This window comes from Triplophysa rosa, linkage group LG5 (assembly GCF_024868665.1).
Source record: "Triplophysa rosa linkage group LG5, Trosa_1v2, whole genome shotgun sequence".
NCBI lineage: Eukaryota > Metazoa > Chordata > Actinopteri > Cypriniformes > Nemacheilidae > Triplophysa > Triplophysa rosa.
Genome location: NC_079894.1, coordinates 11,126,883 through 11,149,500, shown reverse-complemented (window position 1 = coordinate 11,149,500; position 22,618 = coordinate 11,126,883). Strand labels below are relative to the sequence as shown.

Sequence of the window (22,618 nt, the reverse complement as noted above, 5' to 3'; positions counted from 1 at the left end):
TTCTTAATAAGTTCTGTTAAATAACCCAACAGCATTGCAAAATAACCCATATGCCATAACCTTGAATGACCTGATGCGCTGGCGCCATCTGTTGGGGATCAGTTTCTACTTAGGAGTGAAAAGCTGCTATAAAAAGCTGTGACACGACACAAGTTGTGACACTAGCAATTGCATACATTGTTTTATTTTTTTCAAACAAAAAACGCTTTATACATTTTCCCAAACAACAACAACAACTCAAAATGTATGCCAAGGATGTCAAACTAAAAGTACTTCATGCTCTAAAAAGTTTTTCCATGTCTTATACGAAGCTTCTATGAAATGCGACTATCAAAAACTGGGTTCATCTTGAAGTACAACTGCCATCTTATATCTTTTGTAAAAGTACTGTAATAGCTGTAACAACCGTGTCGATATACATTTTCCATGTAGTTACTATAAAGTGATGTTTGTACAATCCCCAAAGCATCGGACATATTTCACTTGACCAACACAGTAGTACAGACTAGTGACATGACAAGAGTCATGTGATATATGCCATCACATTATCTGGACACACACTAGTTGTACAGAGTGACAAAATGCAATCGTGTTAGTCCAAAAAAACACACTTAAAATTTAATACAGCTTCATAAATGTCATTGGTGTGGTTTGATGTTTAAAGGAATACTTCACCCAAAGATGAAAATTCTGTCATCATTTACTCACCTTCGAGTTGTTCCAAAATTGTATAAATTTCTTTGTTCGGATGAACACAGAGAAAGATGCTTGGAAGAATGCTTATAACCAAACAGATCTTTCCCCCCATTGACTTTCCTACTATGGTAGTCAATGAGGGGCTAAATCTGTCTGGTTATAAGCATTCTCACAAATATCTTTCTGTGTTCATCAGAACAAAGAAATGTATACAGATTTGAAACAACTTGAAGGTGAGTTGAACAGAATTTTCCTTTTTGGATGAAGGATCCCTTTAAGGACACCACCGCTGGCTACGAAGGCCACCTTCTGACAGTCTTTTGTGAAGCATCCTATTTGACTTCTCAAACTATTGGCATTACAGTTGCAGAATCCATTTTGCAGACTAACATTTTGGCTTGTTAAAGGCAATTTCAAAGTCCTCGACTCAAACAGGGCTGAACATGTGACAATGATGGTGTCAACTGAAACATGAGGGGAGAAAAACAAATCCAAAAACTGGTTTGACTCTCATGGCTTTCCCACCCATTCCCATTAATCAACCCTTGTCTAATTTTCATACAAAAAGACAAATATAAACAAATCAGAGCAGCCACAGTTATTGAAGAGTCAAGGCTCCAGAGACTAAACTCCAGACAAGGAGGAACAGTGAGAGGATATAACGAAGGAGAGAATAAACCATCAGTCTGCACTGGGCCTGTCTAGGCCCTTGTGTCTTGATGTATTCATTTGTGCTCTTTTGTTGGGGCGAAGTACAACTCCATAGGCTTGTTAACTTTCCAGTACTTCTCGCTCACCAGCTCCAGTGAGAAGGAACCATTCAAGACCTACGAGGGGAAAAGTGACATCGTCATACTGAAAAATGTGTGTCCGATGCACATGGTACTGCCAACAAGGATGTATGGGACACATGTAGGTCTCTGACAACAAAGAACTGCTCATTTTAAATTGTAACATTTTATGATTTGTTATTTGCTTATCTTTTATTTACAAAAATGCTTTTGGCAGACACTTATTAATAGCTACTTAGGGTGCATTTGGGGCTAGAAAGTTTCTCTGGAAACCGAACCAATGACCTGGTTGCTAGCACCATCCAGGTACACTGAACTATATTTGGATTATTGTAAAAAATATATGTTAGTCTCTATATCTCTTTTCCCCATTAAGTATTCGTGTTGATAAACTGTTGATTTACATTTATAATTGTATCAAACTTACTGTGAACTGGTTGCTGGCTGTGGGAATGTAGATGGTATACTGTTTTTCACTGGCGGCCTCTACATTAATAGGGCTTGCCTCTTCGCACTTGCGCATTTCCTCGAGAGCCAGTCTGACGGCCAGATATTTGGAGAGGTGATCCACTGTCGCGTTCCCTGAAGTCTTGATGTACCTGGTAATAAATTCAGATTCAGATTAAACAACAAAACGAACCAAATAAGCTTGACTAAAACATAGAACTGACAAATGGCAAGAGAATCATTAGCGATCACCCACCGTGTCAGTGCGGCATCTTCTTTCTCCATGAGCGTTGGGTGAGGACGAAAAACCAGCTCTATCTCACTGGCCCCATCAAGCGCCATGTCTCCTCCTCCATTTTCTGTGGCATTGTCCATGTCAAGACCAGAGTCGTCTGAAGTTTTGGTTCGTTTGATGCTGGGCCCAGCCTCCTGGTTACTGTGCACTGATGCGTTACTGCAGTGTGAGCTGTCCCCATTGTCTTCCGCCCCGCTGCCATTTTCGATCTGGTGCTTCTTTCCCCGTTGAAGTCTAAAGCGTCCCGAGTGGTAAAATGGTGGCAACACAGTGTCAAGAGCAAAGAAAAAATACAAAAACAGAAAAATAAACAAAGATTGGCAAGGAATTGTCTTTTAGTGCAGCCAATCAAATTAAATATAGGCAAAGAAATTAAAAAACTATAGTTTTCAGTATCAAAATGATCAGACATGATTTCAGACTGTGACAGCACAAAATGATTAATGAGACAAACAATACAACTAAACCTCACACATACATCATATGAGGAAACATCTTATCCATGTGAATAAATACCACAGATCTAACCTGTTCATGGCTTGGATCTTAAGGCCTTCTTCAATACTGTGGCTGAGCGCCTGTCGGTTGTTGTGCTTGCTGATGCGGGCCAGCACTCTCTCCTGATGGGCCTCGTATTCGTCTCTGCTAGGATAAATCTTACTGATCAGGGCGTCAAAGTTAGGGTCTGGACGGAGCGAGCGCTTGGACACCAGTTTCTTCCTGCACGTTGGACACTCCTTATTTCTGTGAACCACAGACAATGCAAAATGAAAAAAGAAATCAATATTCAGCTATTCACAGACCTGATGAAACCAGATTTATAAAACTGTAAAATAATATTAGAAGTAAACAAATCTCCATAAGCACTGATGACATGAACCCACCCTGATCTGAGAGCTGTGATAATGCAGTCAGCACAGAAGCGGTGCAGGCACTCCTTGGTGGTCATGGTGTTCTTCAGCATATCCAGGCAGATGGGACACATGAGCTCGCTGTGCAAGCTGCGTGGGGACACAGCTATTTCCAGACCATCCGTGATGGCCTCCTAGAAAAGCAGAATAACACAGAAGCTGCCATTTTAGTCCAAGACAAAATTACAAACCCCAACGCTCTCATACTAAAAAAATGAATGTGCTAACTTTCGATTATTAGCTATTAGTTACTTCACTTCTTGTTGCTCATCACAACCAAAATAGGTGATGTTTTCACATGTGACTTCATGTACCTGTGGTGTTCTCTGCAATTCATAGAGACTGAGCTCCCAGGTCTTGCTGAGGGGTTGAATCCCATTCGTTTGGACTGTCTGTGTCATGCTTATGTATTTGTATCCTTCACTTCTGCAATAAAACAGACAAGAATGTAAAAACAATATAAAAAACACATCAAAACAAATCTTCGTTTATTATCGCATGTAACGTTAAATATCATGTTTAATTTCATGTGAAATATATATGTGAAAGTTAATGTTGGTATACGACAGACAACACTGAAAACATCAAAGAACTTACAATTTCACATACTCTTGTTAATAACGAGGCGAACAGATAGTTTTATAAGCGACTCTGGGAGCATTTGTTATGTCAGTAGTGATCGTTTTCGTTTAGTACTTTTTAGCAGAGAGCTGATCCATAGGATTAAGCTCATAAATATTATTATTATACAGCTGTTTACTTTACAAGTCTTCAAATTTTTACTCTCTGGTTGGCTATGATTATCACGCTAACAGCAATAATGTCTGTTTACACCTACAGCCGCGGAGCTAACGGGCTAAAATTAGCTTCAGAAGGCACTTTAACTCTTTGTTACAGAATGAACATCGCACCTGGTCGCACATGAAAAGTGTATTTTAAATGACAATGCATATCCTTCACAGTGTGCACATGTTAAATAATTCAAAATCAGATGAGCGACTGTAAGAGGATTCGGGTGTGAAGGCTTTATCTCCTGCGCTGTCATGAAAGCGCAAAGCAAATTAGCTAATGGCTAGCTCTTGTTCTGCTAATACAGATGCTGCATTTACGATCAACGTAAAATCACGTTTTAAACCGACGTCGGCGTGCTGAACACATATGAAACCATTTGCTTAAGTGAAAAAATCATGTTCCATCACCGAAAATAACATATTTATGATAAAACGCCGCTGTTTACATACTTACAATTCAGTGTTGTTGATACTGTCGCTTCACCAGCGCGTTCTCGAGAGCTCAATATGGCGGATTCTGTGTGCGCAATGACACATGGGAAATGCAGTATGTTTAAAGGAAAAGTTTACTCCCAAAAATGTCAAATTTAGCCATCACACACTTTTCGTCATATTGTTAAAATCCGTTTTTTTCCTTCCTGGAACAAAAAAAGGAGAAGTTAGGGAAGTCTTGCTCACCATTCGCTTTCACTCTTGAGAAAAGGTTAGTGTATGGTGACTGAGGCTGTCAGTCATTTCATAAGTATACCATAAGCTAATTTTATTTCTGAAAAAAAGTATCACCCTTTCATGTTAACACCCTTTAACAATCTGCAGTAATGATTTCTTGTAACATCATGTTAAAGGAAAACTAAAACACATGACGCAGCCTTTGTAAGGAAGCAAACCAGAATTAAAAACAGAATATCACGCTCACATAAAATACGAATATGGAAGAAAAAAACTCATGGAGAAAGTCCATTTTCAAACAGTGTTGTTAAAGATAACCTAAAGCACGCTCTTCGGATGTTGGAATTTGCGGAGAGGAGAGGCGGGCGGCGCTGCAGTTTAAGGAAGTTTGAGATGCGCGAGTCAGCTTATTTGCGCGCTCGTCATTATCTGACAGTCAAAATAGTCGCTGCTCTTCACAAACGGATCGGACTAACGGGAAAACGCATCGGCTCGAGCTCACTGTGACAATCGATTCTGTACAATGGGAGCATCCTCATCCAGCCTTTTGGACGAGAGTAAAATAAGCTACGTAAGAGGTAAAATGATATTTCTTTTCAATACAGCACATCATATAGGCGAACACTAGACATAACGGTTGCTGCGTTGTTATGCTCGCTTGCGAGACTATTCATTCAGTTGAATGGGTTCACTTGTATATTTCTGATTTAGGCCTACCCGTATTGTACCAAATATTACACCAAATATTGCGTCTTAAAGCCAAATTTGTTTTATAACCAAATTTCTAATAAACCAAGACAACGTATTGTAGGATATTCAACGCATTATTGAAAAACTTAAGGCAACAGACTTGAGCTGAAAATGTCATCCGTGTATGTTGCCGTTTCTTGCAGTACACACCCACCCAAAAAAGGCACTCTTTGACGAAACAGGCATGCCCCCACCTCCATCACACCCATTACATCACCATCATCATTAACCAAGCTGCTGAATGTCATGCAATATCTCATATTAATAAGCCATGACTCATTTACATGATTCCCATTAATAAAACAGCTTGGATCACACAATTGTATTTTTAGCCTATGTATAGCCTATTTGTAATGTGAATTGTTGTTTTTAATAGTAATAAACAATGGTCATAATGTCTGTTATTATAGCCAGTTAATAAGCACAGAAACACAAAGTTTCCTCTTTTTTCATTTTTGTCCACTAATTCTACCGCCCTTTTCAGAGCTCTCACAATCATTGATATACTGCCAGTGTGAATACATAAGTCTAAAGTGTGTATGTGATTTCACTGGAATGTCACACATTCTGAGCACATATACTGCAGAGAATTGGTTTCCTTCCCCTGATGGGGAGCACAGCTGTTCCTGCATAATGGGGATTGTTTTGCTCTTATTTCATCTGGCCAACATTTAGCAGGAAGTCTTGGACCAGAGTGGAAACTCATTCACTTCTCTTTATTGTTCAGTGTTTCAACCTCTTGTATTTACTTCAATTGTTTGCTGCAATATGAATACTGGATGCTTTAATTTTGGAATTGCAGTCATATTATTTTGTACGCATGGTATTGTATGGTATTTTGATCAGAGCAGGATGACACATTAATTACAATAGCTGACATTGTTGTATGACATCACATTTGTGTGGTTCGCCTGGTAAGTTATTAGCAGAAAAAGCGTCTGAGTTTTACAGAATGGCCTTCAGTCTCAGAGTGAATAACGCCCTTGTGCTGCAAAAACTCAAGTTATTTGCCACGTCCCCTTCGCTTTTTTAGGACCTGGCATGTATTTGTACAGAGCTGTCCAATGTATACACATGCAGGTTAAATGAGGACTCAGATCACGCCAGGGGTCTACCATCATCAGCTAGCTGCATGTTAAATTACATTTGTCTTCTGTCCCATAACACTTTAGCTCAGGCAGTAATTGTTTTGAAATGTTTAGGTCATGTCACAAACAGTCATAATGTTAGAGTTCAAAACTATAAAAAATAGTCATAAAGCAGTATAGTGCTGTGGGCGGACATAACAAATGGTAAAATTGAAAGCAACATATAAAAGCACACAGAACGTGTGTCCTTAATTATAAAAACTCACAATACACCACTCCCTTTTTCCTAAACCCTCAGATGATGTCATGTTTTTTGGCTCTAACTAGGATTGACTTGGATTTAGAGGGCTAAAAAGTGACCCTTGTTTTTTAGTGTATAGGTTGAGGCTGCTTATGGCAAATTTCCTTGACCAAAACTTTATGATCTTGTTTGTTGTGTTATATAAAACTCAACAGCATAAAGACTTCTCTTTTCAACGTTTAAATTGTATTAGGCTTTACAAAATGATGAACTTTTCCTCTAGTGTATACAAGCTTGGTTGGGACTTAAGTCTAGTCACAGTTGTTCATCACATTGCTGATGTTCAGTATAACATTTATATTTAGTTATTTAGCAGACACTTTTATCCAAAGCGACGTACAAAGTAGGGGAAAACAATAGAAGCAATTTGTGCAGCAAAATTGCATTACTGTGAATTTGATATTGCTTTTATGAAAGTGTTCTATAACCAATATGTTTATATGTATCAGTATTTAACCACATTGATAAATAAAGTAAATCTGATGACCAGCCGTTATTGGAAACCACTTTGTTTTCCAGAGAGGTTATTCATTCTAACAGCTAGTATTCAGATCATTTTAACAGAGGTTTTTGGATTGAGACATTGTTTTGAAGCTGATGTGGTCAGACAGGCATGACAGGCGATTTATCCCCCAAAATCATGCTTTACAATAGCTCCACTTCTTGTGTTCTGATGGACCCAGCACACTTATGAACACATTCTCTGTACCCAGTGAGGTATTTTGGCACCTTGCTGAGGTGTCCTGTTAAACTTTCGCAAATGTCTTTGAAAGGAATCAGATGACACAATCTTTCCCTGTTCATCAGCTGATCTGTGTGCTCCTGGCCTGTCCCTGCCAAGCCAACATATCCGCCAATTGAAGATAGCTGTGCAAATCTACAGTATGGATCCACTGTTGTCATGGCTGTTGGTGCAGATGGCTCATGTTGCTTTTGGCATTCTCTTACCATGTGAAAACCCAACATGTGGGAGGAGGATGTGTATGGATTTCCATGACAGACACATCCACTTTTCACCCTTTCCATTTGGTGGGGTTAAACATTTTTCAGCTCTCCCCATTTGTTTAAAACAGTGTCCAAACATCCTGAAGACATGCAGATTGCCTTATCTCTGTCTTTATTCCAAAACATTCCTATCACATTGCAGGACGTTCCTCATAAATTAAGTGCAGATAGTAGCAGGACTGAACGGTTCAGTGTATTTAAGGGCAAATAAATAGATCATGCCAATAAATATGTTGGTATGATCCATGAGTTTTACATTTTATAAAAACATTGTGAGTTCCGCACAAGTGAAACTTTCCATCATTGTGGTTGCCAGGGTATTGCTATGTGGTTGCTAAGGTGTTCTAAGCGGTTTTCAGTGTGTTGCTATGCTGTTCTGGATGATATTCTGGTTCTGTAGATATGGCCTGGGTCCATCTTTTAATGTGTCTAATTTAAAGTGTGATTCATATCCATATAGCCAAAATGGTATGGGATAAGAATGGTGTTTGGGGTTTAGAAAAACGTCAAAAATCATTTTCAGTGTCTATGGGTGTGTTTCTGCTATTGGGAGAAGTATCAGTGAGAGAATCTAGATAGATTCATGACATGGGAGTGAGAGTTTCATTCTGGGATCTCTTCCCAAACCTCTTTAGAATAACACTGAGGCACAAAATTGAAGGCTGGCTCACACCCTCTGACAGATGTATATTATTATTTTAGTTGCATGTGAACACACACACACGCACGCACACACCTACACACACACACACACACACACACGCGCACACACACACACACACGCACGCACGCACGCACGCACGCACGCACGCACGCACACACAACTGCACTTTAGATATATGTGTCACTATTAGGACCTGAACTGACACTAATGTTGTTGGTCTGTGCCTTGTGGGCGATAATAAAATATGATTTTAGGGGCCTGTGCTTGAGTCTATGATCAATAGTGAAAACAATTTTTTAATAAAAAAATGTATCATTATGAATTATATTAACATCATTACTATTTAAATAAAAAGTAAACATTAATATTAGCATTTTAACATAAACATCAATTTTAAAATAATATTTTGTATTTTGTATGTTCCTCTTTGGCTTTAATGACAGCATGCATTTGAGCTGGCATGAGTTCCACATGTTTGTGCAAAACCTGATGATCCGTGTAACTTCTTGTACAAACCAAGATGGTAAATGACACAAATGTGCTTAAATACTGTATAGTGACCTGGATGCAGAAATAATAATATTTCTTTTTTTATTTCATGTTTTTTTTTTACTTTTTGTCTATGTCCAGGTTTGAATTAGATTTAAGAATACACGAGTTTCAGTCTGGTAATGTCGTACTAAGCAGCTTACCACATAGTTTGGATTCCAAATAATTAGATTGCAAAATACTTCCTCATGAACCCATGCTGACAAAATAAAGTAGCTTCCCCTGAAATTGTAATGGAGAGAGAGGCGTTTTCTGATCTGAATTGTTATAGTATTACAGTAGATCTTTGTTCCTCACTGGTTTCATATCTCTTATACGGGCTAAGAGGCGATGGGAAAAGCAGTCTGCTCTCAGCTTTTTTCTATTCTTCAGTAGAACTGCTTCTCAAAATATTGTGGTTATTTTATGCCAAGTGTGTGTAAGAACGCATTAGCCCAATGCAAACACAAGATGTTTGCTCATAAATTATCATCATACAGTGATTTTATCTGTCGGTTGTTAAGAGGGAAATTCTGCCACATAAATGTCATATATTGGCAGTGTCTTAGACTGTCAGCTATCAAATGTGGGACAATATGAAATATGTCCATAATAAATACTTCAGGGTCCTAGTGTAACATCTGTAGATACAGGAGATGGAAAGCATTATTCTTTCCATTTATTTTGAAATGACAATTTCTCTTCGGGATGTGAGAGGGACAATGTTTAACATATTTAAGTAAAGGAGAGTCACTTGATTTCACAGCTGCCTCGGAAGTTAGCAGTGCTTGGGGGTGCAGGAAATGACCTCACTTCAAAAATAACACATACCACCGACTAAACACTTTGTTTATAATTTGACTGTTAAAAAAAGAGCTGTAGAACCAAAAACAGGTACTAATGCCAAGATAAAGAAGTTTCCCAAGAAGCTTTAGGTTGTAAATATATTATGTCGTCTCAGATCGTAGTTTGGGTCTTCCTCCTGTTTCCTGCATCAAAGGGAAACAAGCACAGAGACGGGGGCGAAACGACATATAAAACAACAAAACCAAACTCCCCGAGCCCATCTTTAGTCAAGCTGTGTTCAGGGGGAAGCTGGACACTGGACAATTTAAAGCCTTGTTTGTGTGCTGGGGGATGAAAAGAGGTTATTATATTACAGATGTGCACATAGTCACTCTTCTCAATGTAGCACAGTTGAGAAAACGCTCAGCTGTATTTATGAATCGTCCAGGGAGACCTGTCTGAGACCCACAAGTCTGCTCAACTCATTTGACTATTATGTGTCTTCTTCACTGTTGTTTGTCTCTTTATATACTTTATGCAGCAAAGGGGCATTAACATGATTAAACGGCTGCTCTTAATGAAGAAATGTGACTATAATACTGAATTATGTACATATTAGACTCAAAAATGACTTTTGCAACTTCAACACATGCATCTGCTTTTTCTCTCTTTCCTCTTGAAAGTTGAGAGATTATCTACATCAACACATCCTGCAATTACGTTGAACCTGTAATAGGCACCAATTATATTAAATTATACCAATTACAAAGAAAGGCTCTCTGCCATACAGAGATGCCACCATCAGTACTGCTTGAAAGCTCTTAAGCTTAATAAACCAGCAATTCTGTGCAAGATGAAAGGAGGCAGAGCAACATACTGTGTCATGACTTCCTGAACTGGTGGGTGGGTACTGTAGAGTATGTCCTGTTTCATTTTTGTTACTTGTTTATTACACATTTGTGGCAGTGTTGATTGGTGAAATAAAATTGATTAGAATCCCAGAATTAGGTTGATTTCAGGTGTGTTGCACAAGCTATACTATTTTCTGGGATAAGAGGTATCTGGGGTATGTGTCTTAGAATATAACATTTACTGAGTTTGGCTGAATTTACAACAGGAAATCATTATCTCATCTCTCTGTCTGTCCTCCTCACAGCAGTTGTCTAAACTTCAAATCACGAAGGTCAGTAAAGCACCTTTAAAAAGAATTTAGTCACACAGTCACTGAAGTCCAATGATACAATAATATATGAAAATGATTAAAAAAATGAAAATAACTAAAACCCTGGAATTTTCTTTTGTTCAAGATGTTATGGCACTTATGCGAAGTTCAGTAATGGTGAAGATACATCTCAAACTCAACACATTGTGATGCATTGAGTGTAAATTCAGTGTAGTACGATAGGTGAGTTTTGTTGTTGTTAATATGCGGTAATATAGCCTCACCAGACATTACAAATTGGTGTCAAAATGAATATTTCAAATAACTGGAAGATGGGAGTTTCGAGTTGCAAAAAACATAGCATGCAGCCATTCTAGCAAAGACAGTTCAACAAAGAACTGGAGAGAAACTTAAGATTGTGATGTTGCTATTGCTTTATTGTGCCATATGTAATGGTGGGGGTGGGAAGGACAAACTGAAGAAGATTTCTATTTGGTAAAGCTGTATTAAAACGATGTAATGATGCATGTACACAAGCAAAGAAACCCTTAGCAGAACATGAGGTCAGACTTTATTATGTTATGTTTTGACATTCAAACCTGAATGCAGTTAAAACAATTAGCTTGTGTTAGATCATCCACTGAACAGTACTGAACCTTACCAACTATTCCTGTCCAGAATATGACATTAAAAGAGTTCTGTAATATACTGTCTGACTTCTGAAAATGTATGCGTGAGGTGCATGATGTGCCACAAGGTTTCTGCAGTTGAGATAATAATAGAAAGTTTGTCATGTTTGAGCATCTGTCTGTATTTTTATCACTGAAAATTCACAAGTATCATCAACACAGCAGTGGAAATTGAGGTATCCAGCACATATTGTATCATATACCACTGGTTATTGTACTATTAGAACTGGGCTTTGCCACACCCTGCCTGTTATTATCAGACAACTGTATTATTAACAAAATCATACACTTATGCAGGCACTTTGGTTAATACCTTACAATGTATTCAAGGTAAAGGTTTAATCTATACTGTATGCGTGTTTTCTCGACATTTAAACCATGATCTTGTGCTGTAAGCTCTACCAACCGCCACTACCTGTACATACCTGTGCATTAAGAGTAAACACAATAAACTACAAGATAAACATTGCAGTCATGAATTTCAGAGTTTTGTATGTACAATATGCCAATTAAAGATAATTGTTCCCAAATCATTCTAAAGCAATATTCCTTTCAAATAACATTAAGCGAAATCCTCTTTCTATATCTACAAGTCATGATTGGTTGTAAATGATCAAACATTCACACCTGAAGAGATATTTGTTATAACACAAGCAAAGATGTAACGTGTCCCACCCTGTCCATACTGGTAAATTACTACATATATTCATTAAATTCTTTATACATTATATCACACATAAAGATAACATTCAAGTCAACGCTTTACCATTCCAACACACCGCCAAAATAACATGGCCATTTTAATCGTATTCCACAGCACAACCCAAAGTAAAAACTCTTAGGCATGGTTCCCAATTTCCAGGTCCAAGGGAAAATATCCTTTGGATTTCCTTGGAAATATTATTCCCTGCCAAAGGAAAAAATAGCACAGTATGCTGATTCTCTGGATGGAGCTATAATTGGCTACAGGCATAATTTACACTGCACATTCCCAATGAGACAGGATATATTAAATATAGCACAATAGCATAAACCTGTGTGCGATACAATTATTACATAATCCTATAATCTAGATAAATCTGTTTCAAATGTTTGCAGGCCGGACAGAAGCTGAGCTGAAGAATTTCAGTCCTCATTACCGGAGACAGAGTTGTGTTGCCTTCTTTTCCCATCTAAAGGATGAGGTGGAGCAGCACCGAACCAGTCAGGACAATTTGCTCAAGCAGAAGGTGAGACCACGGCTGACAGCATCTACTGTACTAATGCGGTTATTTTTGTGCGCTTATGATGTCAGTGTTCTCTCTAATAAACACACAAGTAACCAAACTCAGAGCTAGATCGCTGTTTCAAATATATGTTCATAAGCCACGGGAAATTGCAGTATTTAGCACACTGATTCATGCTGTTACAGAGTGTGCAAAGTTACTGCACAAGAGTTATTATATGTCACATGCATTTGTTTAGTCACTTTTGACTCCGAAACACATTTTCAGTTTTATGCAACATTGCATTGCATTTCTCTAAACTTGCCAAAGCCTTGCAGAGATTCTTTTTCTTTTGACATTATTAGAAGATTTATTTAAACGAACATTAAATAGTTTAAAACATCAATGACAGGTTAAGAAAAAATATAATGCATATTTATTAAGTTCTTCTCTAGAGCTATTTTCCAGTATGAGCATTGGACACCAATCAGTTGTTTGTGGTGTTGGTCGTCCTCTGCAATTTTGTATTTCTTAATAATATGAGCACAGTAAACTCAAAATAATAAAAGGAGTTCAATTAATGGAATGTTATAAATTTGGTTATTGACACATTACTATTACATCTCACTTCACAGGAGTCTCTGCAGGCCTCAGAGGTCCTGTATAAAGACAGCATGCTTCACTTTGATGACAACAGAAAGTGGAGAGAGAGATTTGTTGTGGTCCGTACCGACTACAGTTTGGAGCTACACGATAGCCTTGAGGTCCTCATCTTTAATCATTTAAAAACATGGCCACTGTGATAGAATACATTTATGCTAATATCCCTATCCTCCTCCATAAACCCAGACATTTACAAAGGGAGCCCCGGCACGCCACAAACTCCTGACAACAGGGGGCACTGTATTGACATCAGAGGAGAAATACAATACAGTCATTGACAAAGATTTCCCTGATCCTAATGGTGAGTTTGAGATTATTTCTTGTCTTGCATAGTCAATGGCATGGACCGCAGGGATGGGCATTCTGGCTTCTTATTTGAATACATGTTTGCTTGTTGTTTACATTTACATTTAGTCATTTAGCAGATGCGTCTTTCCAAAGCGACTTAGAGAGTTCAGAGAGCAATAAGCGATATGTCATACAGGAGCAATAACACAATAGGTGCTAATACAAAGTTACTAGTTTCAACAAAAGCCAGACCACTACCTGTTGAGAAAGAGAAAGAGAGTTTTTTTTTCATTTGTCAAGTATTCACAGAAGAGATGGGTTTTAAGTAGTTTTTTGAATGTTGTGAGATATGTGGTTGACCGGATCTCTTATGTTTAGGATCTAAGGAAGACTCTTCCGTTCCTATGGTGGTGGTTCCTGGTCCTCTTCCCGTGTACCTGAGACTTCCTTACAGACGAGACTTGTACTTTTGCTTTCAGCAGGAAGAGAAGAGGGCCCGCTTCGTCTCAATCCTGAACGACTGCATTCGTCATCAGAACCAAGGTAAACACTGAGCACTCAAAACGGCGTTACAGGGGATGGTTCACCCAAACATAAAAATGCTGTCATCATTTAATCACCCTTATGTTGTTCAAACCCTGTATATGACTCTTTCTCTTGTGGAACACAAAAGAAGATATTTTGAGAAATACCAATATTCTTCACAATATCTTCTTTTGTGTTCTGAAGAAGAAAGAAAGTCATACATGTTTGGAATGACATGAGGGCATGTAAATGATGGAAAAAATGATGGCTTTTTGGATGAACTGTCCCTTTAAGGTCATGAAATTTATAATTTAAAGGGTAGTTCAACTTAATTACCAAGAATTTAAATTTTTTTGAGCAAGGTTTTCTTTTTTCATAGAGAAGATTTAATGTAGACTCGAGAGAACAAGAACAAGTTTTAGTCAGGTTCTTTTCTGACTAATACATCCACCCAAACTCAAGAACACTTTCTATATCTTAGTAGAAAGACTGATCAGAGAAGACCTCAAGCATGGCAACCAGTGTTCTCTCATTAGTTTTCTACTGTTTTTATTTGGTGGTCATGGTGATACACTAATAATATCCAGAATTTCTAAGCTGTCTTCCTGTGTGCGGTGAAGGCCTCCTGTGCTTGCCACTTAGTGGTTACACGACATTTGCAGAGCTGAAGCTTTCACACCTTTCACACTTCCTAAACAAATTGTTGTTACTATTTCAACATTAAAATAACCTTTTATATTTTCATTTACATTATTTTAAGTCTCTCTAAAACCATTTCTTTTTCGTCCGATACGCTTTTTGTTCTTTGTGAGTATCTCTGCGACCACAAAAGAGAACTTTCTGAGAATCGCTCATGTGATTCTGTATTACTCAATCAATTTTGTATGTTATGCCGTAGATCTAAAAACATGTTTTTCTCTTCTCTTTCGTAATGTCTTTCCAGATTATCTAAAGAGTATGACATATGAAGTGCAGGCTTTCCTAAAGGCCATTCACTTTTACAGACAGGAGAAAGGGCATTATGAATCATGGGATATGCTGGTGGGCACTGAATGTCAGGTGGGCTTTTTTTCCATTTGTCACTATATTACTCAGAAGCAAGTGCGAGACCAGATAGTGAATTTTAGAATGGCCCTGTTTAGGGATGCACCGATACCATTTTTTAAAGACCGTAGCAATATTTTTTTCTGGTACTCGCCGATACCTATAACCGATGCCTGTATAATGTACAATAATGTTAATAAACCAGTATCTTACTGGTACATTTTCTTTTTTTCTGGTACAAGTTCTATTTTTTATGATAAGTAGCACAATTTTACTAGCACATTTACTACAGTTTACTAAAGTAAACAATATACTCTGTGGTAAAATTATAAAAAATTAAGGGGGGTGGTGTGGTAAAATGTGAGTGTATTAGTCAACCGGACTTTTATTTTGACAGGACGCCGCAAATGGTGTTTATGTGTTCGTGTCCTCGTGCAGTGAAACGCTGGCGATGAAAACTAGTGATGGGTCATTCTTGAACGATTCGTTCATTTTGAACGAATCTTTAATGTGACTCGGGAAGAACGAGTCGTCTTAGGGAGTGATTCGTTCAGTCGCGCATGCGCAGTGCGCAACATTCGATGGGTCCTGTACTGGAATTCAAGAAGAACGAACGATTCAAACCCGAAGACTCGAGAGGTGAACTAATCAATTCTCTTTCCGGCTCTGACTGCATTGGTTTAGCTTACGACGCTGTCACGCTGTCAAGTTCGGATCATTTTACTGACTCGGATCTTTGAGTGTCGTTCAGCAAAATGAACGAATCTTTTTTCGAGTCATATCGTTCATTTCGTTCATTTTAGCAAAATATAATTAAAATGTTACGTTACTTTCCTAACACATCTACTACTTATGCAAACGTTGGTCACATTACAAACAATACAAAACTATAATGCTATAAGAAACAGAAAAGATTAATTCATTGTTTACCTGGGTCTTTAGTCTATGATTAGCTCACCACACCTCTTATCTGACAACTCCTGGGGTTTGACTCCTTCGTTCATCACGTGACAGCGTCGTAAGCTAAACCAATGCAGTCAGAGCCGGAAAGAGAATTGATTAGTTCACCTCTCGAGTCTTCGGGTTTGAATCGTTCGTTCTTCTTGAATTCCAGTACAGGACCCATAGAATGTTGCGCAATGCGCATGCGCGACTGAACGAATCACTCCCTAAAACGACTCGTTCTTTCCGAGTCACATTAAAGATTCTTTCAAAATGAACGAATCGTTCAAGAACGACCCATCACTAGTACATGAGCTTGGTATCGGGCCGATCGGTGCATCCCTAGCCCTGTTCACATCTTTAGATTGACAGATGAGTTATTTCTCTGTCTAAAGCAACCACACAATACAGTTGTGTGATTAAAGTGGTTGTCATACAATAGTGTGCTCAGTAGAAGCCCAGTGGAATCTGAGTGTGGACAGAGCCCATGGTCAGTGATTTAGGGTTGTCATGCTGTTACTGTAAAAAGGGATAGTGTACCCAAAAGTTAAAATTCTGTCATCATTAACTTACCCTCTAATCCGAGCAAAAATACAGTAATAGTAATATTTGCGTTTGTAAGAACTACAATTTATTTGATATGATTTTCCTGACTCCAAAATCCCCATTGTTAATGCGTGTTTTCCATCAACTCTTGAGATCACAGAAGGGTCTTACAGGATGTCCTGTAGCTAATCAAGGAAACACCTCTGCCTTCCTTTAACTATTGTTAGGTCTCGCATTCAACCCTAATTTGGTAGAAAATGTGTTGTGATAGGAAACTGAAAACAATGTATGTGATGGCCTATGTTCAAGCGATTATGACAAAACCAACCCAGACAGGATGATCAGCCTGTCATCATTTACTCACCCTTATGTCCTTCCAAACCTGTATGTCTTTCTTACTTCTACAGAACACAAAATAAGATCATTTTAAGAACTTTGATAATCAACATTGGCCCCCATTGCCTTTCATTGTATGGACACAAAACCACTCGGGTATTTCTCAAAATATCTTCTTTTGAGTTCCACAGAAGAAAGAGTCATATACAGATGTTGAACAACATGAAGGTGACTAAATGATGAAATGTGACTCAATGCTTTTACTGTTACTCCATGAGTCAATAGCACGTGGATGCTTTGTGTCTGTGACTCAAGCCTGTATCATTTACTGTGACTCCAGCTTTCCCACAGACCAGAATGACTCTCTCTCTTTCTATGTGCAGGTGTTGGCTAACCTGGTGATGGATGAGCTGCTGCCCTCTCTGCAAACAGAGCTGTTGCCCAAGCTGAAGGGGAAGAAGATTGAGAGGAAGAGGGTGTGGTTTGTGGTCAGTGATATCAGCATACCCCACACTATTCTTCGCTTCTACAACATCTCAAGCTCTTTACTTTCACACGTGTTGTGCAACATTTTACTTCTTACTTTCAGTTCATAAAGATTAACCTGACCTAGTATGCCTTTACCCTACAAGTGTAGCTTTTTCTGGTCTCCACACAGCCTTTATTCAACACACTAATTGTTGTATGACATGAAACATCATTCTTCCTCTGTGGCCTGTGACAGCTGGGTACAGCAGAGCTTGCTGCTTCATAAAGGGCTTTTTGCTGTAGACAAAGGCAGCTCTGTGTTCATGATGGAGTGGGTTTATGTTGCCACATTTAGGATGTGAATGTGATGTTTTTATTTTCTGTTTTTCCTCGCTTGTTTAGACAGTGGAAGCGACTTATGATATTGTGCAAGAACAGCTGCGGGAGGGCCTTGAGAATTTAAAAAAGGAGTGCAGAGACGCTACCAGACAACAGGAGGCACTCATCCGCTCAGACATGGACCAGATCATCAACTCACAGACTTTCCTAGAAACTAAACTGCAAGGTATAGATAAACAATATATCCATACAGTGAGTCAGATCTATATATAATGTTTAAGTCCCATTATTGTGTACTTACAGTGTTGGATAATATAGGCTACATTTTTTCTGGCTTTTTCTGAAGGGAATTTGGTTTAAAGGTCCTGTTTTTAATTTTTTTGGAGGATCTATTGACAGAAATGTCATATAATATACAAAAGTATGTCATCATAAAGACCGTCAAAATAGGTGTAGAAAGACCTTACATAATGAAGCGTTATGTTTTTATCACCTTAGAATGAGCTATTTCTACATACACCACAGCTGTGCTTCAAAGGGGAGGAGTGGAGTGAGCTGTTGGTTGCAATTCGCAGCCTCACCGCTAGATGCCGCTAAAATCTCCACATCGCTCCTTTAAATAACGCACAGATTTTTTCTGTTTGTTTAAAGCTTTGGTATCAGATCTAGCCATGAAATACTGTGCAGAGAGTGTGGCCCCATACCTGGCTTCAATCCTTGAGGAGCTGATGGGTCCGGTCAGCACAGGCTTCCAGGCCGTGAGGTTGCTCTTGGAGGATGAACTGACCCGGGTCTGCAAAGATTTCCCACAGGGCGGAGTCACAGAGGAGCTTCAGAAAGTAAGAGAGTGCACATTTACAAATACATTCCAATGCAAAATAAACATTTATCTGCTGACTTTCCTGCCAAGGCTACGTTGCGCAACACTTTAGGTCAACATTTTGCCTTAGAGAGGAAAATGAAACATTGGAGCTGACATTAGATCATGTCGGAATGTCAATCATCTGAGCTCATAAATGCACTTTTGTCTCTATTCAACATATTATTGTCTCTGCATTTCCAGGCTCTGCAGCTGGTCGGGCGTGACCGGCTGGATGACTGTTACCAGCATGTGAACGTCCTGAAAGAGCAGCTCCAGGAACTCCGCAACCGCTTCAAGTTCTCCAACTCGATGTGGCTTGTGCACTACACACAGAACCAAATGCAGCAGGTGAGGCATAGCAAGATTGTGCATTTTAGTGCTTAGAAATGATAAACTTGATGAGACTTGTACTGTAGATATTGTTTTGTCATGTGACCATCAGGGTCAAATGTAATGATAGCATAAATGGTCAGTTCTTGGTTTGACCAGCTTTTTGTTGGCAGAGATCATCTTGTAGTACTTGAATATACAACTGTGAAAGACAGAGAAGGCCAAGATGCATTTTTTTTACTGTGTTGTTTAAACATGAGCATGAAGTATTCAAGAGCTTCAAACAATGCATGTTTTTTGTTATTTTGACCAGTTTGTCCCATTTTCTGCAAATGAAAACTTTTATTTGGAATTTGGGATAAATGTTTTTAGTTCACACTATGAAACAAAAATAATCATTTTACTTTGGGACACCTTACTTATAAGACACCAATCAATAGTAAATTCAGTCAAATAAAAGTAAAATAATTTTGGAGTGGTCTCTTAATTTTTTCCATGGCTGTAATGTATATAAATGTAGTCTTTTGTTTCCTATCTGCTCTGATTAGCTGATGGAGAATGCAGTGTTCACATTTGAACTGCTGCTTGAAACTGGATTAAAGGATAAACCTGACAAACAGGCCTCACACATGGAGAAAGCAAAGCTGCGTATTCTCAAGGTAAGGTCTGCCCGCAGTACAAAGCAACACACACATAATCTTGACAATAAGAATATCTGCAATAAATGTCACATAAGCATTATGGTAACTTTTTTTGTGTATCTCCTTTAGCAATTTGACTATGACAGCAGCACAGTAAGAAAGAAGATATTTCAGGATGCCTTGGTTGATATCACTCTGCCTGCCATCAGAAGAAATCTAGCCGCTGGCTGCAAGACGGTATGCACCATTCAACGATATAACAGAGATGAGAGTTATTTAAACAGACAAGTTTTCATTTTATTAATACAATAGTAATATTGTGATGTTTACAGTTTAATCCTGTCCTGTTAGAGATGTTTCTTTTCTCTTTTTCTAGGAGCTTTCGAATTTCGAACAATTCATCTTTGCAGACTACACAAACTTCGTTCAAGTGGATAATGTCTATGAGAATATATTACTCAACGTTTTAAATAATGACGTTCACAAAGGTAAACCGTATTAACTGCATTAGAGAGATAAGCATTGTCAATTCAGGATACCAATGTAAAAATATTCATATTTTTCCATACAGTGGTGAAAGAGGCGGCCAGCCTAAAGAAGAACAACCTGTTTGGTGACAGTACTGACCTGCACTGTGTTAGTCAGAGCAGCCTGACTGACAGCCGGACTCCGCCCCTCTCCGCTCCATCCAGCCCGCCTGTAGTACTGGCCTCTGTTGCTCTCGCTCAACAGGCGGAACACAAACCAACCTCTGCGTTAAGAGAAACTATCATGGAGGAGGCCGGACAGAAATCAGTCATACCTTCAGTAACCATTACAGTGTCTTCTCCAGAATCTGAGGAACCCACAGCGCCATCAAGTGTTGTTGAAACGGTTCAACCAGATGTTCTATCAACATCACCTGATAGCACAACTCCTGTTCCAGAGATGTCTTCATCCCCTGATACCATAACACCGGACATCTCCGTGACTGAAGCAGTATCAACCACATCTAAAGTTCCTACAAAACCCGCATCTGTAGATTTATCGTCTTCAGGACCACAGGAACCTTTGTCTGACAAACCAGGATGTTCTGCTATTAGTTCCTCTTCGTCCGAGAGTTCTGACCAAGCGGTTTATCTCAACTCAACAGCTGCAGGAAGTCCCGTTCCTCCTGCTCTTGAATCAGAGAATATTGAGGTCCCTCTGTGTGCTAGTGTTTTAGCAGATGAAGAGAGCAAAGATACAAGTTCTACTCAGTCTGAAATCGAAGAAGCATGCATCCACCCCGTCCAACCTGGCGCTACAATGGAGACCAATGCTGAAGTTCTGCCAGACCTGGACCACATAGTCACTCCAGAAAACACAAGCACCTGCAATGAGAACACTGTGGATAACATAGACTGTGACGTAATGCCCTCTAGTGAAGAGAAGAATGAAAATGTAGAGGAAGACATACCAGGAATCTCTGTTACTTGTGACTCTGTTCCTGATGTGCCAGTAGAGGATGCTGTTGCTTTAACATCGGAGTTGAACCACAGAGTCACTGCTGTGTGCACAGATGCGCCAGAGGCAGAAGAAACAGCTGACAGTGTGAAGGCCATCAAAGATCTGATCATGGAGGTCATTGAAGTAGAGGACGAAGTGAGACCTTGTGTTGAAAATTAGTTGTGAATTGTTTTACCCTAACAAGAAAGCCTAGCGCGTGTGTCTTTGTATAATGTTTTTTTTACCTGCAGCAGTATTTTAATTATTGGCGTTACACGGTTTGACGTTAACTTTTATAAATAATTGACTTAGAGGAACCAAGTGCCTATGTAAGCTGAATTTATACAGTACCTTTAAACACTGCATTGTGTATTATATTGAAAACAAACGTTTTTTAGCATTTTATATATTTTTTGTTTTTATTTTGTGTTTGCACTTTTGTTTAAATATTGTGAGGCCAAAAAAGCTAGATTTTTAGAATAAACTACATTTTTAGGTACACAAAAATGTTTTGGAGAGCAGACTTATTTTTTAAACGTACTAAACATGCATGTAGAGCAAGTAAATAATTATTTTGTACTATTCTGTATTTTCTGATAAGTGTTCAATTTAAGCTTTCGAAAAAATACAGTCATTTATCACTAAAAGTCTGTCAAATAAATTTGCTACAAAATAAAAAGTTCATCAGTGCATATTTTTTATTTCTACTATTTGCAGTTAAGGACAATTCCCTCCATTAAATCAAATTCACAGGATCATCATAGCAGCAAGGGCGACATCGTAGGAAGCACCTTTTGTGTCTGGAAATTCAGAGACGTCCTGAATTTCATTGTGATAAATTAAAATGAACAAATATACAGTACTGTTATAAAAAAAACAATCAAAACGAATGAATACAGGCAGGCAACACCGTAACCAGCAACATACACACTGACAACATACAGGAACATAGTTACATAATAATTCTAGAAATTAAACATTTCTTTTTATACTCAAACACAATAACAAATCCTGGACATATTTAGGTAATGAATTTATAAATATTTCTAAGGAGTAATGCCCACTCATATAATACTCGACAGACACTTAAGTACATAACACAGTGTTGTTATACGTACATGACAAGTAGTGCAACATATTTTTAAAAAGTTGAATATGCAGTTAAATCCAGTTTATCAGAAAAGGTATTATGTAATTTTTGATAAATAAGACCTAGATTAAAAAAGATCACTAGCTAAGGGATCATCATCCCACAAATTCTTATAGGATACTGTAAGTGTTAGTTGGTCATACAATTATGTTTCAGTGCTGATTAAATTGGTTTGGAATTAATGTAGTGAATTTAAAGATTGAACTACTAAAGTGCACTCCCAGTAAAAACAAAATAAC

The 22,618-nt window shown here is 38.4% G+C and overlaps 2 protein-coding genes across 2 annotated transcripts; one reads left to right on the top strand and one right to left on the bottom strand.

Moving 5' to 3' along the window:
- Positions 1-129: 129 nt before the first annotated feature.
- Positions 130-4,446, bottom strand: rnf2 (ring finger protein 2). Its single transcript, XM_057333318.1, has 7 exons — positions 4,386-4,446; positions 3,455-3,566; positions 3,114-3,274; positions 2,758-2,973; positions 2,191-2,463; positions 1,915-2,086; positions 130-1,523 (listed from the first exon to the last, which is right to left on the bottom strand). Exons 2-7 carry the CDS (start codon positions 3,539-3,541, stop codon positions 1,422-1,424), a joined length of 1,011 nt encoding a protein of 336 aa, XP_057189301.1. The 5' UTR covers positions 3,542-3,566; positions 4,386-4,446; the 3' UTR covers positions 130-1,421.
- A 617-nt stretch (positions 4,447-5,063) lies between these two features.
- Positions 5,064-21,422, top strand: niban1b (niban apoptosis regulator 1b). The gene is made up of 14 exons (XM_057333316.1): positions 5,064-5,178; positions 12,672-12,802; positions 13,414-13,542; positions 13,628-13,742; positions 14,108-14,272; positions 15,198-15,313; positions 17,506-17,610; positions 17,993-18,155; positions 18,581-18,768; positions 18,993-19,139; positions 19,670-19,780; positions 19,892-19,999; positions 20,139-20,250; positions 20,334-21,422. The coding sequence occupies exons 1-14, from the start codon at positions 5,124-5,126 to the stop codon at positions 21,407-21,409; spliced, it is 2,721 nt and encodes a 906-aa protein (XP_057189299.1). The 5' UTR covers positions 5,064-5,123; the 3' UTR covers positions 21,410-21,422.
- The last annotated feature ends 1,196 nt before the right edge of the window (positions 21,423-22,618 follow it).

Bases quoted from the DNA above. Each gene is read 5' to 3' on its own strand.
- rnf2 (XM_057333318.1), bottom strand. From the start codon at position 3,541: ATGACACAGACAGTCCAAACGAATGGGATTCAACCCCTCAGCAAGACC. The intron at 3,275-3,454 runs GTACATGAAGTC...CTGCTTTTCTAG, and splicing joins AATTGCAGAGAACACCACAG to GAGGCCATCACGGATGGTCT. The intron at 2,464-2,757 runs GTTAGATCTGTG...GGGACGCTTTAG, and splicing joins AAGATCCAAGCCATGAACAG to ACTTCAACGGGGAAAGAAGC.
- niban1b (XM_057333316.1), top strand. From the start codon at position 5,124: ATGGGAGCATCCTCATCCAGCCTTTTGGACGAGAGTAAAATAAGCTAC. The intron at 13,743-14,107 runs GTGAGTTTGAGA...TCTTATGTTTAG, and splicing joins AGATTTCCCTGATCCTAATG to GATCTAAGGAAGACTCTTCC. The intron at 20,000-20,138 runs GTATGCACCATT...CTCTTTTTCTAG, and splicing joins TAGCCGCTGGCTGCAAGACG to GAGCTTTCGAATTTCGAACA.